Raw genomic sequence first — 18989 nt, forward strand, 5'->3', positions numbered from 1 at the left:
ATGTGTGTATCTGTTTATTTTAATGTGCTTTCATGTTCTCATCTGGCTTGTAAAGAATTGCAGTCTGCCAATATAATGCAACTTGAGACAATCTCTGGGAGCAGGAATTTCTTTTGCTCACTTTTTTTTTTAATTTTTTTTTTTTGTTCCCTCCTAGTTTGGCAGATATGCAGATATGCAGGAGAATTCTTTTGGCAGAGATAGGTGATTGGAAACTTTTAGTTTAGTCTGCTGTGATCTGTAGCAAAGTTTGTATACAGACACCCTGTGTTCAACAAGGCGCTCAAGTTAATAGTGTACATGAAGGTTTTTCTACCTAAAATGGTTGTTTCCGCAAGCCTGTCCCCTATTACTGCATTTGCTTTTCACTGCAGCTGCTGTTGGATCTTGCGTGTTTTAATCCAATCTTCCTTCTCTTGTCCTGTCTTCTTTTTTCCTCCCCATGTTTTCTTTTCCTGTGTATTTGGGTTCTTGTTGTGTGCACTCAACAGTATCTCCTCCTGCAGAGTCCGTTGATGTTCACAGACCAAGCTCAACAGGACGTTATCATGGTTCTCAAGTTCCCATCCAACTCCCCTGTCACTCATGTAGCAGCCAACACCCAGCCTGGTCTGGCCACTCCTGCTGTGATCACAGTTACTGCAAATAGGCTATTTGCTGTAAACAAGTGGCATAATCTTCCTGGTAAGTAAATTAAAGTAAGTAGCCAAAGAAACCACTGCCGTCAAGCAGTACTTCTGTTGCCTGCTTTTGAAAATTTTGAAAATTTGCTGCAGAAGAGCAGCAATTTAACGTGTGAAGAACAAATCCAGTTCATTGACACAGCATGCTCTTCGCATGTGGACTTAGTTCCTCCTTAAAAAAGTAATCTCAACTATTGTGTAGTAAGGTGTGTGGCACACGAAAGGTTTGTAGCAACAGCGTATTGCTTTCCAGGCACTATGCAAGAAGACAAAACCAGTATATCCCTATTTGATCATAATAAAGTTACACTCTTCCTCTTGAATTTGTTTTTCAGTCAGATGGAAGCTTGAACCGTACCATGTGTAAGACAAGTTTTAAAGCACGTAGAAATTGCCTGAAGCCTTTTCTACTGTTTGTTTGTTTTTTTTCTAGCTGATTATGAACACAATATTCTGATGTTAAAGCCACTCAACGAGAATTAGAAGACAAAATATATGGGAAGTCTGTATCTTCTGTAACTTAAACATCCCAAAGTTATTAGGTTCTTAGGTATTTGTCAATATGAAAGGAAAACAACATACCCATTTGCATAGCAACCAAACAAACTAATTTTCCTTTAAAAAAATGTGTTGGACTTGAGAATATAGTCGTTCTGTTTTCTGTTCTAATGTTCTCTAATCTTAAAGGCGCTCATCCTCTGTTCCCTGATTATGACAGTCTCAAGCCTAAGCCGTGAAAGGTAGTTTATTTCAGTGCTATGCAGGAAATCTGGTCAAAGGCTTTCCAAGAAAGGGGAGAAGGGGCTTCCGCTCAAATAACTTCAATAGAAGATAGTTGCACCACAGTAACACATCGCTGAAATTCCTACTAAGAAACCTGGACCTGTAGTCCTTGATTACATTTTGAAAAAAGCCAGATGACTCCCACACTTCTTCCTAATTCTTACAAATTACCTCTCAACATTGTACACATAGAAACATCTATGTATTATTTCACCCACCCAAGAAATGATTAAAAGAAAGGTGGGAAGGAAGGGGGCAAGGGAGGCTTGTCTAGATAACAAGTTGTGAGCAAGAACTATTTACAGGGCTCTTGACGTCTGTTTGAAAGGAGGATGGCAATATCCTCTCATACCTTGGATGTGTGACCTTGGGCGTATAATATTCAAGGCTTTTAAAAAATAGCCTTTGCGGACATACAACAGTCATGGGAAAAGAAGAGGTTCTTAAATGGTAGGAGTGGATTTTGATTTCCTCGTAGGGTGATGATTTGTGAGCACGCAACCAATTGTTGAGAGTAGTAATCAACTGTTTTGAGTTGAACAAAACTTTCAGATTTTGTTTTCCCTCACCTCAGAAAGGGCGAACAGTAAGCTGTGCTTTTGACTCACTTTTTTTTTTTAATTTAGAGGCATTTTACAGTTGTCTTGCCTTCACAAAGAGCTCTAGAAAACCTATGGTTCAAGACAAACAAAAGCCAACCAACCAACCAAAAAACCAACAAAACCCCACCTCACCCCACCTCTTTGAGCGCACACTGATCAGCTGCAGGCTTTTAATGGAGTGCCACTCTTCAGATACCTGCGGATGGACTCCTGAGACTAGCCTTTACTATTGTTGCCTTCAAATTTTATACCAAAATGGGATCCACTAGGATTAGCGGGCAGGTATCGTTACCGCTCCATGTCTCCTGCTGTGAGCTTAGCATTGTCTTTACTAATGAGGCATCATGATAAAACAGTTAAGTTGCCAAGTGACCAGTTGTCACTGATGTGTAATTAAAAATCTCATTCCTGCTTTTGTATCTGAGTTGGGTGGCTTTGCTGACAGCTAACGGCACTGGTACCTACCAGGGTGCCTCCATTTTGTCATGTGGATTTCGTGTTTTGTTCCGTGTTAATGTTTCCTTGCAGCAGAACTTTGACTTCCCAGCTACTTACGAAGCCCTTCTATTGATAGTAATTTTTATAAAGCTATGGACAGCAGGTAGAAAAATCATAGGCATTAGTATTCAGCCATTATTTTTTGTTCTGCTTCCAAGAATGTCTTGCGGGCTTTTTGGGGGGAAAGTTTCCTTGTCTGCTTGTTTGTTTTTAGTGAGGCTGTGGGAGAAAAAGGCTTTTTTCTTAACGCTGAAGGAAAATTCAGGAGGTAAACATTTCACCAGTATGCCAGGTGCCCAGATGAAATGTAGGTCTGCAGAATTATATATTAACTTCTATGCAAACTTGCAAATAAATGGGTTTTGGTGATGGATGAATCCTTAAATACTGGATAACTACGAGATTTCCCTGTCTGCATCGTGAACTGACTTTTTTTCAAAAAATGTCCTTTGTGCTTCACTTGTTCAAAGCAGTGCTTTAAAAAGTAAAGAGGAAAATAGTATTTGCTACAGTCAGCAGATGGTTGTCACATTTTGTTTTCAGTGCTCTTTACCACTTAATTTTGTTTTGTTGCGACAGGAGAGGTTGCCAGTAAAGCATCTGCTAGAGCTTATGGCTCAAGACCGGAGCTGCTGCTGATGGCATACATTCAGAATAGCACTAATCTAAAATAAATGTTTAATAAGCAGCCCACGAAAGCACCTGGATTTTTTTTTTTTAATTCATTTAATGCAGAAGAATCTTGAACAGTTAAAAAAAAAAGGACACAGCTTTGATTTATAAAATGTATGTGGCTTCACGGATTAAAAAAATGCAGAGTTTTAAAATCTTCTTTCCTGAATTCCAGCTCATCAAGGTGCCGTACAAGACCAGCCTTACCAGCTGCCAGTGGAAATCGATCCTCTCATAGGTCTGTCACTTCCTTCTCTCTTTGCGATTCATTAAGCTCTGTATGGTGGCCCTGAAGTGTAGATTACGGTTGTTTTTCACTTGCTGGTTGCTGGGAATGGAATTTTCCTGATAAACCATTTGCATGCAAATTGGAATGCAATGAGCTGTGGCTATGCTGGTATTTCATCAACTCCCCCTCGTTGGTTTGCCTAATTTGAACAGGCCTAGGACGCGTGTCAGTGAAAATTAATATGGATGCTGTAATAATGTGTGATTGAGAATGTGCATGAAGTACTGTCAGGATAATATTGGATCTTTTCATCACTCAGACTTGTTGATGAGCAGGAGCGAGGCACGTTGTGATGAATTGGTGCACTGGTAATGTGATGGAGCTCCTTTGCTGAGGAAATTTTCATAATAACAGTGGGGTTCTTAACTGCACCGTGTTGTGAAAAATAAAACCATGGTGCCAGGGTTTCATCATTAAAGGAGATCAATCCTTTCTTCATAGACCTGCTGTTCAGGCTGAGGGGATTAATGCGTAATTGCAAAGCGGTTTCAAAGTTGAAATATATTGCCCACTTCATTTTAGTATTGAGGTATTAGTATTCATTTTTCAAGGGTATTGCATCTTTTGATCAGCATCGCTAGTTAAATTTGTGTATGTTTTTCTTTTATTAAAAAGGGGTGGAGAAATGTCTCTCTCATTTAATGACTCAGTGTAATAGATTCAATCCATGACTTTTTATTATAGAGGTTTATTAGTTTATATAGAGCTGATTTTTCTATTAGCATGGTTGGAGTTTGGTGAATTCTTTCATTACAGACACAACTTTGGGGAGCGCGTGCTTGGACCGTAGTTCAGGAGCCTGTGGCACGGCAAAGGGAACCTTAAATGTGAACAAAAAAGAAAAACTCAAGCAACCTAACCCTAAAATACAAACTAGTTGTAGGACAGTTCACAGGACCAAAAATGAGCTTGCCTGGATAGGTTAGAATGACAGGTCTGTCGGCCAGTGAGAATTAATTTCAAAGCTAATATGCATATCACAGTAGGAATTGCAGCGTATTGGTCTGTAGATGCAGACTGTTGCTGTGTAGCCATTTTGTTGGGTAAGCTCGATGATAATTAAATCAGGAACAGTGTGGGCATATTAAACCATTTTATAGAGCTGATAAAATGAACATGTTTTTCCAAAGTTTTTAAAATCAATTCTCATCTGAATAATGCAATACTGATAATTTATAAGAAGGAGGACGTGTGCTGTAACTCTCCTTTCCTTCCCGAAACAGATTTTATCCAAAAAATGTTTGGAGCAGGAAATGTGTATTCTGCTTGAAAACCTGCTATCAAGTGGATCTTAAAAATACAAATAAATATCACAGCAAAAAAACCAAAATCACATTGTTCCTGTCTGATGATTTTTCTACATATTGTGAAGAACATTAGGAAGGAAATAAAATTTTAATTTTCATTTGCATTTTTCATAATTTTAAAATTATAATACTATTTCCAGGCTTGCCTTTAATTTACAAAATACTTTGACTTTTGTTTGGTATAAACACTTTTAAAATCAGTGTTCACAGTTCTGAAAAATGGTTTAATATTCTCTTCATACTGTAGATCTCAAGTCAGCCTTGTGATTACATTGGACATAGTTTAAAAGGCTTAAGGGTTTCTTTGTCACTGTTAAGTAGCATCATTGGGTACAAGCAAGTAATTATGTAGATAATATTAAAGGTTTTTAATTGTGGCTAGACACATTTACCTAGAAATGGCACCTAGGAGGACCACAAAATTAGACTTTTATGGTTATAGCAGGAATCTTGTTGCTGTCTTAGTCATAAGGAGGGATTCCTGCTGTCCTCATTTTCCAGTTGCACAGGAAGATGTAAACCAGCAATGTCTGATGCGACATAGATCCTAGACCTCTTTTTGAGGTGAAGCCTTTTGAAGGTCTTATCCACCCTGAATGTGTCAATCTGCGTGTTTTTTGGGGGATTTATTTGCCACTATGTTGTCATACAGAATGCTTCACTGTCCATTTATAATGCGTTGTTGTTACTCTTTAATTGGTCCCAACAGCGGTCAAGGCCCCGTTACGTGTTACCCGCAGAACAAGTGGCAATACCTTGCTAAATTATTTGCTACCCATATAGACAGGACAGCGTCAACATTTTGAACATAGTGAAAGCATAAATGAATTAAGGATTTGATATAAAGTAAATGGAGTAAGCCCAAGGTTTAGGGCTTAGCTAGCCTGTGAGAATGGAAAGAAGGTAAAGAACAAAGAGAAAAGAAGAGCACAAGACCAGGACAGAGACAGGCCCGGCGGACCACCTGGAATGGCAGCAGCGGTGCTCCGAGCAGTCGGCAGACAAACCCAGGAGCAGGAGAACTTACTTGCCTGGGGTGGGAGTCAGGTTCCTTCGGGAACAAAGCACGTTAAAAGTTCTTCCCACAGCGTAGGATTTTCATGACATATATTTATAGGGATCCATATATATATATGCATACACATCAATTAATAAGGACAAAATCCAATATGAAAAATTAGTTCGTTAATTGATTCCCGTCCATTCTATGGGTGCACAATGCAAGATTATCTGGGGAAATAAAACAGCAGGGGATCAAAGTAGGGTAGATACTTTCTCTCAACTCAAAAGGAGATTGTGGAGATAAGCTGGTTAATTTTTGTGCAATGCTCAAAAAAGTGTGAAATGGTAGTGATGTTTACTGCAGTTATTCTTTTTTAAAATTACAATGCTTGCAGTGAAATACAACTTGTGTATGATTTTGAAATCATAATTCTGTTGTCTGCTGCATTTGAGTCACTATATAGCGTATCTGTATATTTGCTGTTTTATAATTACATTCCCTTCATTTGTTTCTTTATTTTTAATTTCCTATACTAGAAGAAGGGGGAAAGGAAGCTTATTACATTTTTACGTATCATTCCTTTTTGCAATCTTTCATTTATATTTGTCAGTTACATTTGACTTAAAGAAGGTATTTCTTCTATTTTAGAATATATACTACAAGGGATTAGCAATGTTCCCAGAAGTGTAATGAGAATTTTATAGTAAAAGTAGAAAGAAAATGTCCCTGCCACAAAAAACCAAGTAACAGCAGTGAGGAATAGTTTTGGTGTCAATGTCAGTTTCTAAAATGTGCTTCTGTTCTGTGAATGTGGACGCTAAAATTTTTTCATTTGTGTGTCTTTCTGTTCAGCCAGCAATACAGGTATGCACAGAAGGCAAATCACTGACCTTTTAGACCAAAGCATTCAGGTACATTCCCAGTGTTTTGTCATCACCTCTGATAATCGCTACATCTTGGTCTGTGGCTTCTGGGACAAGAGTTTCCGAGTTTATTCTACCGACTCAGGTAATGTATTTTTAAAATACGGGAATAGCCTAAAAGGTTTTTCCTGTTCATCGTCCACCTACTGCTTCAGCTAAAGAAAGAATGGGGGAGGGTGGAGGGAGAAAGCTGAGTATGTATTTATTCTCCTATTAATAATATTTGTCAAATCCTTTCTTACCTACTGCTGCTGTGTATTGTATGCCATCATTTTTGCGGAATGATGGCAAATGTAAGAGAAGGAGCCCTTGTTTAGCCATAGTATCACACTTCAAATCTATATGACAGGCATGCCTGTTCTTACACTGCAGTTTCCACAAGTAAATGAGTTTTTTTGAAGCTTTGCGTACCCCGAGAATTAATTGGTCTTGAAGTGCGTACTAGAATTGAACTCTGGTTGTTTTTCAGCACCAGAGAATATTTTGTTTGAGTAAATATAGGCAAACACCACAGAATAAGAAGTGAAGTCTTGAAATCTGGTGAAAGAATACTTATGAAAGCCTTTGAAAACTATGCTATAATAGAAAAATTGATTCGGAGCCACTGAATTCTTTCATATAACATAAACTGATCGATAGAACGGGCAGCAGTTAAATTAGTCTGTCAGCTGGCATGTATCCAAACCGTTGAAGTCATGCATGTGTCATGCTAAATAGAAAAGAATCCTTCAGTGTAAGAGCTAGAGGAATTCAAAAGCCATGGAGCCCCAGAAAAAAAAAAGGTATGATTTTTTCCCTTTCATTATCTTATGATAGGAATAGCGACCTCACTGCAAAGTACTTCTTTGGGATTAATGACCCGGTGTGGTTAATGTGTGTGTGCCATCAAGCTTTCCAGTAGGTTATTAATCCCTAGGGAATATCCTACATGTTTGTCATCATTTCTTAAATATATTAGTTAATAGTGTTTTTCACACTTGGCAAACCAAAATGTTTAACAAAACAGGATGGTCTTTAATGAAAATCTGTTAAGACTAGATCTCAGGGCATATTTTAGCATATCTGTCATTTTTGCAATATTAAAGCCTTAAGTATAAAGGAGACGTTCAATTTACTTCATATTGACTGCCTACAATTCATTATACAGACATCTTGTTAGACCTTTCATAGTTTAATTTTCTCTTTGATGAAAATAAATTTACATAAAGCTGTGAATTTAAAGGAGATCTTTAGAAAAGTTAGCTACCAGTAATAAATATTCAGTCTGTATTCTCGATTTCTATGAATAGAGAACTAATTCTTTTATGCCAATGGATATATTTTACTTTACGTCTATGGAAGAAACTTGTATGATTTTGGTAGCTTTATCCTGTATCAATCTGAACTACAAATACCTCATTAAGTTATGTCCTCTGTGTGTAAGTCAGATACATCAGGCATCTCGTTACTACCGTAGCTAATTAGGGTATAAACCAAAATCCATGTGTCAAAAAAGTTGCAGAAGATTTGTGTCTTTGTGTGTCTCCTGTTTGTCAATATAGCAGCTCTAGCTCTAGCTTAAATCAAGTGAATTCAGACGTAGTTTTTGTTGCTTTGAATTAAAATGGGAACATAGTCATGAACTACTTAGTCTGAGATTGAGAGAACAGCAAGGGAAAAAGATGATGTGATCAGTAATGCATAATGGCAAGTGATCACAAGTGTTGAATTCAATTATATTTTAGCACTCACACAAAAAGGGAACCTTTTTCCTATTAGATTTTGGGTTGGTTGGTTTGTTGTTTGTTTGGGTTTTTTTTAACAGGAAGTACTTTTCACATAAATCACGGGTTCTCAGCACAGCTCGTATAGCAGAAACACAATAAAACCTTCCTCCAGCAGTGGGAATGATTTCTAGACAGCATTTTAGATTCAGTAGTGCAGACTTGAGTCTTATTTTTCTTTTAATTATTCGCAGCACAGCTGTCAAATAAAACATTAACTAGAGAATTTGTTCTGTCACAAAGGGATATCTGAGTGCATATGGTAAAGGTTTGATATTACTGTATAGAGAGGACAACTCACAGTAAAGGAAGGAAATAAACAAAAAAGTTGAGGAATTCTTATAAGATTAACGATTTAATTTTTTTTTATTAATACGAAAGAGCAAAAGCTCGTTTCTTGTTTTGATGGAATTGGCTGAACCTTAGCTGCACAGTTACAAAGTCAAACTAACAAGGCAGTGCAACTACACGAGCAACTGTCAAACAAATAGCCTTGAAAAATATTTGTTTTCTAGAACAGATCCTATAAACATAGAATATAGCTGAAAGAGAGATCTCTATAATGCAGTAATGTTTATAGCATAAACTTCTGTTCTAGAAGTATAAATCACCTCAGGTAGTTGAATCCCTACTGTACAACTGAAAAATATATCGCATAATTAAATTATTCTCAAATATAAACCATGTAATTGACAATTTGAGTTTTCAGGAAAAAGCGTACACTCGATAAGATGTTTTTGTGTGTGCTAAAATGAGGTTACATAGTCTGTGAGCGTTTCACTGCTCCTAGCTGTGAACTTTTTCTGACTAAATCTGTTGACTGGTCAGCGTCTGAGCCAGTTAGGTGGCCCTGTGGCAGAAATTAGAGCCCTGGTGTGCGTAAGGGACCACTGTGGAATGCTATTGCAGACTCACAGAGGCGAGTGAAAGACTTAGTCCCTCAGTTACTCTCCCTTCCCGTACAAGGTAAATCTGCACAGTAAATGTACCTGCTAGGGGTTTGCCCCTTCCAGTCAGAAAAGGCTCGTGTGATAGTACTTCATTTCACAGTTTCTCTTGGAGGACTCTACCTGCCTAATAAGTTTTTCAGTGTTATATCTTAAATCTGATGTACAGGTTTCCTTTAAATTGCATCATGTTATTCTATTTTTTCCCGTAGATATTCATACCTTTCTCTTGGCTTTTTGGTTTTTGTTTTTGGTTAGTGATTTTTTTTTCTGGTTTTCCCCACTTTAATGCAATTACCTTGTTGATTTTCTGTTATAAATCAGGCTGTTCACATTATTTTTATTCTTTCCCCATAACCACTCCCTTAAGTCTTTTGTTACCACTAGTGTTATTTAGTGGATATGAATACGATGCCGTTGTAGTGTACAGAAAGAGGGCTATGAAATGTGTCCTACTAGCCATATTATATGATTGACTAATCGTTTTAATTCATGAACAAAAATATTTCATTAAGATGTACTTAATTTGAGTCCCAACACAGATTTGTGTTGCTGCTTGTCATGTTATTAGTTACTAGTTTTAAACACTTTTCAGAACATTTTATTTCAGGGACAGCAGTTTGCATTTCCTGTTTCTTTTTTTGGCCTGTGTTGGTAATCCTTCCAAAACTATCCCTCTTTTCCCCCTCTATTCTTCCTCATTCTTTATTCAGCCCAAAGCACAAATGGATGCATGGTCGTTTGGGCTGAGGAATCTGAGGTCACACATTAATAGCATCACACATCACGCTTGTGTCGTTGGATGCAGAATTTGGCCTGGCCCATGTTACCTGAATGGTAGGCGCCTGAGAATTGTGTGTGTGCGTATCTTTGGTCCTGTCTCTACAGGGTCTGCGGTTGCTAGGCTTCAGCAAATCCGATGAGATGGATTTTAGTCCTTACATTCTCATTTCCTAGGGTCACGCATGCTGCTGGCAGATCCAGAAGCCGGCAGGACTCATGACATGTTTGCTGCATAGGAGCCGGCCTCTGGCAGGGCGGTCTGGCAGAGGTCTGCTGTGGGTGACCTTACAGGTGTTTCCTCTCCCACGTGCAAATCTGCTCTGCATGAGCATCCACATTTACATTTTTCTGAAAATATTGTCCTCTTTAGTTAAGGTTAAAAGGTAATAGTCATATTCATGTTTACACAGACTCTTGAAAGGCACATTTTTTACTGCCAAGTCTTTCCTTTCTATTTAACATTTCTGTCTCTATCAGCGGTACAAGCGTTTGGCCTATATGCAGTTGGTAAGAGGGTTTTTTCCAGGTCTGTCTTCTGTGGCTTTTTGAACATTACCGGAATTCTTAAAAGGGAAAGATGCTGGTTGAAATAATTGGCAAGTGTTTAAATGGTGATGGAAAAACCTGGGCACAAGAGTAATTTTTCATCTAAATCTCGTTTCCTCTGTTCAAGGAGATGTTCAAAAGCTGCATGTGCTATATGCACATATATGCTCTCACAGTACCAATTTCTTCTGGGTTCTAAATGTTCTGTGTCTTCTTCTGATTCTGTTTCTCACATCATCATCAGATTTCCATTTTTACTGTCTACCTTCATCAATAAGCTTACCTTAAACTTGCCTTAAAAGAGAATCCCATCATGTTTCCTCTCTGTAAAGCGAATGTAAACGTATAGAATTAAAAAAACCTCCTGGCATGATTGGCCTTTGAATAAAGTATAATATGTATGGACTGTAGATATTTTTTGTATGGACTGTGTGGACTACTGCACTTTTAAATAAGTTTCCACCAGATCAAGGAAAAAAATTACTACTCTCCCCTGTATTTCTTTTTGGAACCTTTTTTTTAAAAAAGAGTATATTTCTAAAATACTTTATAATGTATTTAATTTGCCTTAGAGAAGAATAAAAGCACAGTTTTAAAACAGTCAATTTTACGTGTTTCAGGTAAACTGATACAAGTAATATTTGGACACTGGGATGTTGTAACCTGTCTTGCCCGTTCCGAGTCCTATATCGGAGGAAATTGTTACATTCTCTCAGGATCGCGTGATGCAACATTGCTGCTCTGGTACTGGAATGGCAAAACCAATATCGTTGGTGATAACCCGAGAGGTAAGCAAAACCAGAAAAACCTGTTTTATAAGGATATTGCCTAAAAATGGCTCGAGTGAACGCTTTGCGTGACAAAGTTTTAGGTAACATTAATGTCAAAGTACAGTGTTTCTTTTTTGTAGTTGTGATCGGTTCTAGTTTCATAAATTGAGGGTAAACTGCTTGCTTTGTAGCACAAGTAAAACTCATTTTTAAAGTTAGAGGATACTGAATATTACAAGTACACATTACAAAGGAGTGGCTCCAAGGGTGAGAGAAGGCAACTTCTTTTTTGTATTTCCTGTTCAATCTGAGTAAATCTTTTTCTCTCGGCATGATGATTTCATTAAATACCTGCATTTGAGTCATTTAAAACTAAAAAGACTGTAAGTGGCTGCAGTGCAGGCTGTATTCTATGTAACCGTGATGTTATGCATGGAGGTTCTCCCAGCGGTACCTTAGCTATCAATAGAGTTACACAGACGGTGAATTTTAACGTAGACCGAGGTCATTGTCCTGAGTTGTGTAATGGCCTGAGCAGGACACTTAGGCAAAAGAAGGACAGACACGTGGGACAGATTAAAGAAGCAAGCTTAAAACTTTTTGCGTTTAACACTTTGGTAGGGTGCTATGTGCCTAATGCGCACTCTCACGTACTAGGCATTTTAATTGGTTCCAGTGCAAGCAACGGGGCTCATACCATATAACCAAACTAATAAGTCAGAGTAACCCCACTTCAGCCTAATTCAGTTTTAACCCCTCCCCACCCAAACTCACCCTGCGCTTCCCAAAGAACTTAATCTCTTCCATCTTGCACAGTTTCCCAGGAAATCCTAGATCTTTTCACTCATGAAGATTCTCTCTTTTTAGCTCATAATTTTATGTGGAAAGCAATGAAACGCTGTGACTGTTCAGCCCTGCTTGTGCCTGTATTGTATAACAGGAAAGGTAGAAAGTGATCTTGTTATTATGCCAGTTTCACTCTACACAAAAAAATTCATTCCTGATGCCCAAAGCAAAGAAGGCGGCGGACGTGCAGCTTGACAGAAAGCCTGAGTGAGCCAGTTCACAGGAGTAAGAGCCTTTTGAGACAGCTAGTGAGAGCTTACACAGGAGAATAGAAGGGCACTTCATAGCCAAACAGTGGTTGTGTTCTCCGTTTGGCCAAAAAAGAAAATGCCTGAGAGAAGAGAAGGGGTGAGAAGCAGCATATTCTGCCTGTCTTCAGAAGTGTGTTTGTTAGGTTTTCTGCTGTACACTTAAGGTCTTCTCTGACCCTGTTTAAATGCTAGTAAAAACATACCTGCTGTCTGCAGAGGACAAAATGGACTTCTGGAAAACAAGAAGTGTTGTTAAATCCGGCATATATTGCAGTTATAACTGGCATACAATTTTACATAATGTAAACAATATCTGACATCTTCCAAATTAATCAGTTTGGTGAAGTTGTGTGTTCCATACTCAATCGGTTGCTCAACTGGAATTATTTGAATATGAAAAAAAGGGGTGGGTTGACTGAAGTTGCATCCTGTGAACTATTTTGAAGAAGCAGAACTAATTAATATCAGAATGAATATCTGAAGTTAACTTGCAAATTATTTGATGTTGACTATGAAAACTATTCAAGATACAGAAGTTCCGTTCGTACAGTTCCAGAATCTTTAGGCAGAGGATGAGAGCAAACTATCCCCCTTATGCTTCCGACAGTCTGATTCAAGAGATGGGAGCTTCTCTGGGATGTGGCTAGCAGAATTTTATGAGCATCTTTAAATAAATACAGTTTTGGTTGAGGGACAAAATCTCTGTGAATACTTTATACATATTTTGTAATCTGTCGTTTCAAAGAAAATGCAAACTCTGCAGTATTTTTGCAGAGCTTGTAAACTTGGAAGCTCCAAAAAGTCTGTGGAAGGAAGTGAAGAGCTTGACAGTCAAGTGATCTTTTAAATCCTTAAGAGCAAAACTGCCCTTTTGAGGAGAAAACCCTAAATATTTTACTGGTGTGAAGCAAAGAACATGTGTAGGTATCTCCTGATAGTGTTTTCAAGGCCTGCAAGTGCAGCCCATCTTTGCAGATTCCTAGGCCTGTCCTGAGAAGTTCTTCTTGCTGAGTGTTTGCCAGGTTTGCCTGCTTTGTGAACAAGCCCTTGAGGCTATAGGCTCATTTATGACCTTAAGAGATCGCATGCTGAGATTTTGTAGCTAGTATCTAACTAGAATAGGCAGACTTTGTTAAAATCTATTGACTGTCTTCACTAATGCAAATTTCTAATGTATTAAAATTTTACAGTTTTCAAAGTTAATACTAGGCTATTTTAACTACCGCTTAAAATCAAACAATAGCTACCCGATAAGTCTCTTTGTTTGCAGTCCTATTAAACTTGTACTTCTAGGCACATGCAGTGGCTCCTGTGTTTACTAGTTGCCATTGTGTAGCTTTTTTTTGTGATATACCATGCCTGGAAGCCTTTGTTATGAATTGGAATCTCATGGCACTGTACAAGGCCTAGACATGTGTATAGTAGGAGACAGTTTCTGCTTCAAAGAGATGGTAATCTGGGGGGTTTAATTTTTCCCAGAAATCGCTTTCTGTAGGCATCTCTGTTCAGTCAAGGTTTTTTTGTTGGGTTTTTTTTTGGGTTTTTTTTTTTTTGAAAAGGCAAATAAAAAGAGCTGTTTCTGCTTAGTTCTGATTTTGTCAGAAATGGAAAGCACCAGCAGCCTTGTTGGGTTTTGAGCCCTGTTACTGCAACTGTAACTTCCATCCATTTGTGGGATGCTAGATATTTAACTTGTCTGATGTCTTTTTATATTTGAAGCTTATGACTTGTTACCTCAAAATACAGTTTATTCATGCTTTCAATGAGCGCTCTTCATTGGAATTTTAGATACTCTCAAAGTTGATACTTCTTTCCTATTTTTTTCTCTCTTTAATTATCTCTAATTTCCATCTTAAAATGACTTCACAGCAACATGCATCCAATGGCACTGTACCAAATCATGATGCCAGAGTAGTTTAAAAAAAATAATCTAAACCGGGAGCATTTCTTTCCTCCTTTCATAGTACCTGTTGCCTCTGATACACATCAGTCAGCAGACTAGTATGATCAAGCTACCCTAAATACTATCCCATTGGGCACCCATTACTCCACCAGTTACATTTTATTTAGGTTCCTTTGTCTGGTTTAGTTACTCTAGGAAGCACTGAGCTCTTGATCTCCGGCTGCATATATTCATGTTTTAGAATGGTACTTAACTCAAGCTGACAAGCCAGGTGGGCTATGGCATACGTGATAAATAAGTGTTTTGTTTGATATTCTGTATCAAGGACAATTTTCTGGCCAACTGGACTGTATGGGAAAATTCTTTTAAGTTTTTGGTTTAACGGGAGAAATATGTTACTGAAATATTCATTATTTATATTCTTTAATTTTTAACTTTTAAGCTGACTTGTTAAAGAAATTACACCTATGCAGTCTCACTGTTTAGTTTCTCCCTAATAACTCTCAAATGCATTGATCAATATAAACCAAGTTTGATGAATTTAAATCTCTAAGATATGAAATTCCTTCTTGGGACACATCTGCTGGAAACTATTTTTATTCTTCACAAAACAGCTTGATTACATTTGGGTTAAGTCCTTTTTTCCTTCTCAAATTAAAACCTGAAATTCAAAAAATATTTCACCATGCTCTTTGATCAAATGTGGTTTTTTTCTTTCTAAATTAATTGATTTTGAAAATGTAGAAGCATGGCAGTACTTCACTTTGGTGCACAGGCCTTTTCTGATGCAGAAATGTTTCTGTGGACAATTTCTGACCAAGCCTAGGAATAATTCAGAACAGAGCAGAGGGTCTGAACTAGTTGCATCCTTTAGAATAGCCCTGAGCCATTTTGAGTTCACATTAATTAGCGTAATTTACTGTGGAGATGCAAAGTCACTTTGGATAGTGTAAGGGGCTTTTATTTTTCCCTCCTTGGCACGTGGCTTGCTTTGGGGAGGTGGGGAGGTAGGAGGGAGAGGATGTAACCCTCCTTTTGGTGACCCTTGAAGCCCACGTGTGATCTGTGTCACAAGGTTGGCTCTTGCATATGTAAAGGCTCCGATCTAATGGCCAGGTGCCACATGGGGACGTGACATTATGCTTCGGGACTTGTGTTCGTGAATAGGGTGGTGGAATGTGTGGAGGTTGCTGGGAGAGGGCTGTGTACTTGCAGAAAGTTGCCATGTTTTGCACTTGCCCAGCCTAAAGCGATGGAGGCGGAGGGGAGGCAGGTGGAGGGGAGGCAAGAAGTGGGGGTCGAGGGGGGAACTCAGTGTGATGGCTGGAGAAAAGAGATGAGAGACTTCATTTGCATACAAATGGTGTGCATCACTTTCAGATCCCACTCTCGCTTTGAAGCTCAAGTGGCAACTCTTGGTGTTTGGACATTTCCTAGGTTGAGGGATTGCATTTTACTTTGTAATCACAGACCCATAGGAAACATGGCGGGCAGGAGTTTTGGTCACCTGATCTATTCTTTTTTTTCCAAAGGAGGCTTAACTACACCAAAACCATTCTCGACTGATGTTTGTCCGACCTTCCGTTAAAAACTTGGGCAAATATATTTTTGGGCCTTAGGAGCCCCATAATTAGCAGTCTTTTCCGAGTGTTCAGCCTAGTATCCAGTTCTTTTTTTGCAGCAGTTGCATTCTATCATTTCTAATATATTTATTCTTTGTGTAGAGAACAGATTATTTATTTCCTCTTTGCAAGAGTTTCCAGTGATTTGGATTACCATGACCTGCAATTCTTTGCTTCTAGATTTAATAACTCAATTCGTTCTGTCTTTTGCCATAAGTCATGTTTTTCTAGATCTCTGATTTTTTTTGAGTTCCTCTCCTCTTCAGTTGCCTGTCTTCCTCAAAGCAGACCCAACAATGCAGTTGAAGCCTTCCCAGTAATAATTAGAAAACAACCTGTTTTACAGACCAGTACTCTTCACATCCCCATGGGCTATCTGTTTGTTTCAAAACAGCGTGACAGAGTTAATTCTTTAAGTGTATGAGCCAATATAAATTGCAGTCTTTTCTGAAGAACCACTGTCTACTCAGTTGTTTCTCCTCCTCTGTATAGTTTGCGGAACCTTGTCTTTAAACTTTCTGAATTGTATTCTTTTTAAACTGTTTCTCCATTTTGTCAAACTCATTTTGAATTCTCCTCCTGTCCTCCAGCAGACTCGCAGCAACTCATGTCTGCAAATGTAATGTGCAGTCTTATTCTATCAAATTGGTCATTAAAGAAAATATTAGACAGTACACAGTTCAGGAATACCCATTAATAAATGTACCATTTTTACAATGAATGCCTTTCTGAATATAGCTTTCCAACAGGCTTTTCATCTGAGCTATAGCAGCATCTTCTAAACACGTGCTTCCCCATTTTCGTTAAGAAATTGCCCATGTGAAACAGTGCCAGAGTCTTTACTGAAGTCAAAATACACGATGTCTCCCTGAGCACAAGTCCTGTTACTCTGCCATTGCAGGAAAAAAAATTGCTTTAACATGATCTGTTCATAACAAATCCAAATCAGCTGTTACTCATCTCCGTGTTTTCTTCTAGGAAATGGTGTGTGTATATATAAATATAAATATAACTGTTCTGCCAGTAATTTTTCTGTTTGTTGGGATTAAGCAGACTACTCTCTCATTTCTCAGTTTTCCTTTTCCTGCTTCTTAAACAATACAAGACTTCTTTTGGTCTTGCAGAACCTCACCCAATGTCCATAAAACAACAGTTACAACTCTGGGATTATGTAGTTTCATTTTCACAGTATCCTCAAATCAGTATTTATATCAGGCCAATTGAGTTCCAGACATTTACCTCATTTCGGTATTCTCTAATTGAGACAGTGGTTCTCATTGTTGCTTTTACTTATGTTTGCTGCCTGACTGCTGTTGGCCTTTTTATTGAAGACTTCTACTGAAATACTTCTAAATGTGTGGCATAATCTATTGGTATTGTTTGCTCTTAATAACAGACTGGCTTCTCATGAAAACATTTTTGTGTTTATGAAATGACTGTTATTCCTGAAGTCATTGTTAGTTGCATCTCATCTATGCTTGGCTGTCCTGGTTTTGTCCCTGCTTGCTCATACCTTGTCTCTTAGCCTGGTTCAGAAGAATCTCACTTATTTTGATCTTTCTGCCTGACTTTCCACGTGTTTACAGTTGCTGGAGAACTTCCAGTTGTGCCACCTGGTATTTTCTTGTCTGTCTTATCCTTCTGCTGCATTGGAGCGGTTTTTGCTAGTATCCTTATTACTTTTTCCTTTGTTTTTCTGTAGATGTAACTTCCCATGAGATCTTACAGGCAAATGTTCTCTATCTATTGAAATCCATCTTCCCAAAATACTTCAAAGTTTTTGTTTTTTTCTTTGGATGTACGTTCTTGGAGGGGAGGTTTACAGTGGTGAATTTAATTGTCTTCATGTTGTTCATGGTTATAAAATGGTTCGTGCTTATAAAATGGTAGGCATTTCCACAGTCGAAGTGAAGATAAAGTGCTTTTCTGCTATTCTTGCACTTTATTCATAGAATATGAAGAGACCGTTCCGTTGCTTTCAAAATTTTTACAGATCTGTTCGTAATTATTTTGGGTTGTGAAAAACAAAAAGATATCTAATTTAGAAATTTGCTTTGCTTAATGAAATAAAGGCTTAACCGATAAAAGTATTCAGTACTAATGAAATGTAGAGTCTGTGTATAAGTGTATTACTACGACTAATACTGATGTGATCTCTTCTGAATTATTGCATTGATCGTCCACACATATGTGAATAAACCAGATTATATGACCTCTTTTACGCTAGCTCGTAAAACTAGAAAATGTTACTCTCTGTATGTATCACATTTGCATCACGAGGATTATGGGGGTGCTTCCATTGCATGGCTTTATATTTTTAGAAGGTACTATATTCAGGTTTTCCAAAGGGTGTTAGAGAAATTAAATGCTTTTAGTAGCGTAGCTGTGTAGCAGGACACGTGTGAAAATAAGCACATGTTTTCGTACTTAAAGCCAATTACTGGATTTAACTGAGATGTACTTGAGAGGATTCATTGAACACTTTTATTATTGCTAACATGTAGAATACCCTCCTCCAATACAAATTTTTAAAAATACATAATCTCTTCAATTTATAAAATATGATATCTCCCAAAGGATTCCAAATTTAATCACCAGTTTCCTGTCTTGCCATAGAACAGTCTAGCTACTATCCAAGCTACTTTTAAAAGAAACTGTATTTTTTTTTGGTTTTTTATAGTCACAATTCCTAAATAAGTATTTGAATTTTGATTTTTTTTATCCGTTAATGTTATTATTAAGTTAAAGCTATGGTATTGAGACTAGAGAAATCATTAGTTTTAATTGTATCAGTAATC

At 37.8% G+C, this 18989-nt stretch overlaps 1 protein-coding gene across 4 annotated transcripts in view; it reads left to right on the plus strand.

Annotated features, from left to right (window-relative positions):
• The window catches only part of LRBA (LPS responsive beige-like anchor protein), a 414027-nt gene that overhangs the window by 373994 nt on the left and 21044 nt on the right, over positions 1–18989 (plus strand). For 3 of the 4 annotated variants that reach the window (XM_074588815.1, XM_074588816.1, XM_074588818.1), the window contains 4 exons: positions 492–684; positions 3414–3476; positions 6690–6845; positions 11420–11587. In XM_074588815.1, coding sequence (XP_074444916.1) covers positions 492–684; positions 3414–3476; positions 6690–6845; positions 11420–11587 — 580 coding nt within the window. The remainder of the gene's footprint in view (positions 1–491; positions 685–3413; positions 3477–6689; positions 6846–11419; positions 11588–18989) is intronic. The other variant, XM_074588817.1, reaches the window with a different exon arrangement.

The sequence above is a fragment of the Larus michahellis genome, chromosome 5, assembly GCF_964199755.1.
Source record: "Larus michahellis chromosome 5, bLarMic1.1, whole genome shotgun sequence".
Taxonomy (NCBI): domain Eukaryota; kingdom Metazoa; phylum Chordata; class Aves; order Charadriiformes; family Laridae; genus Larus; species Larus michahellis.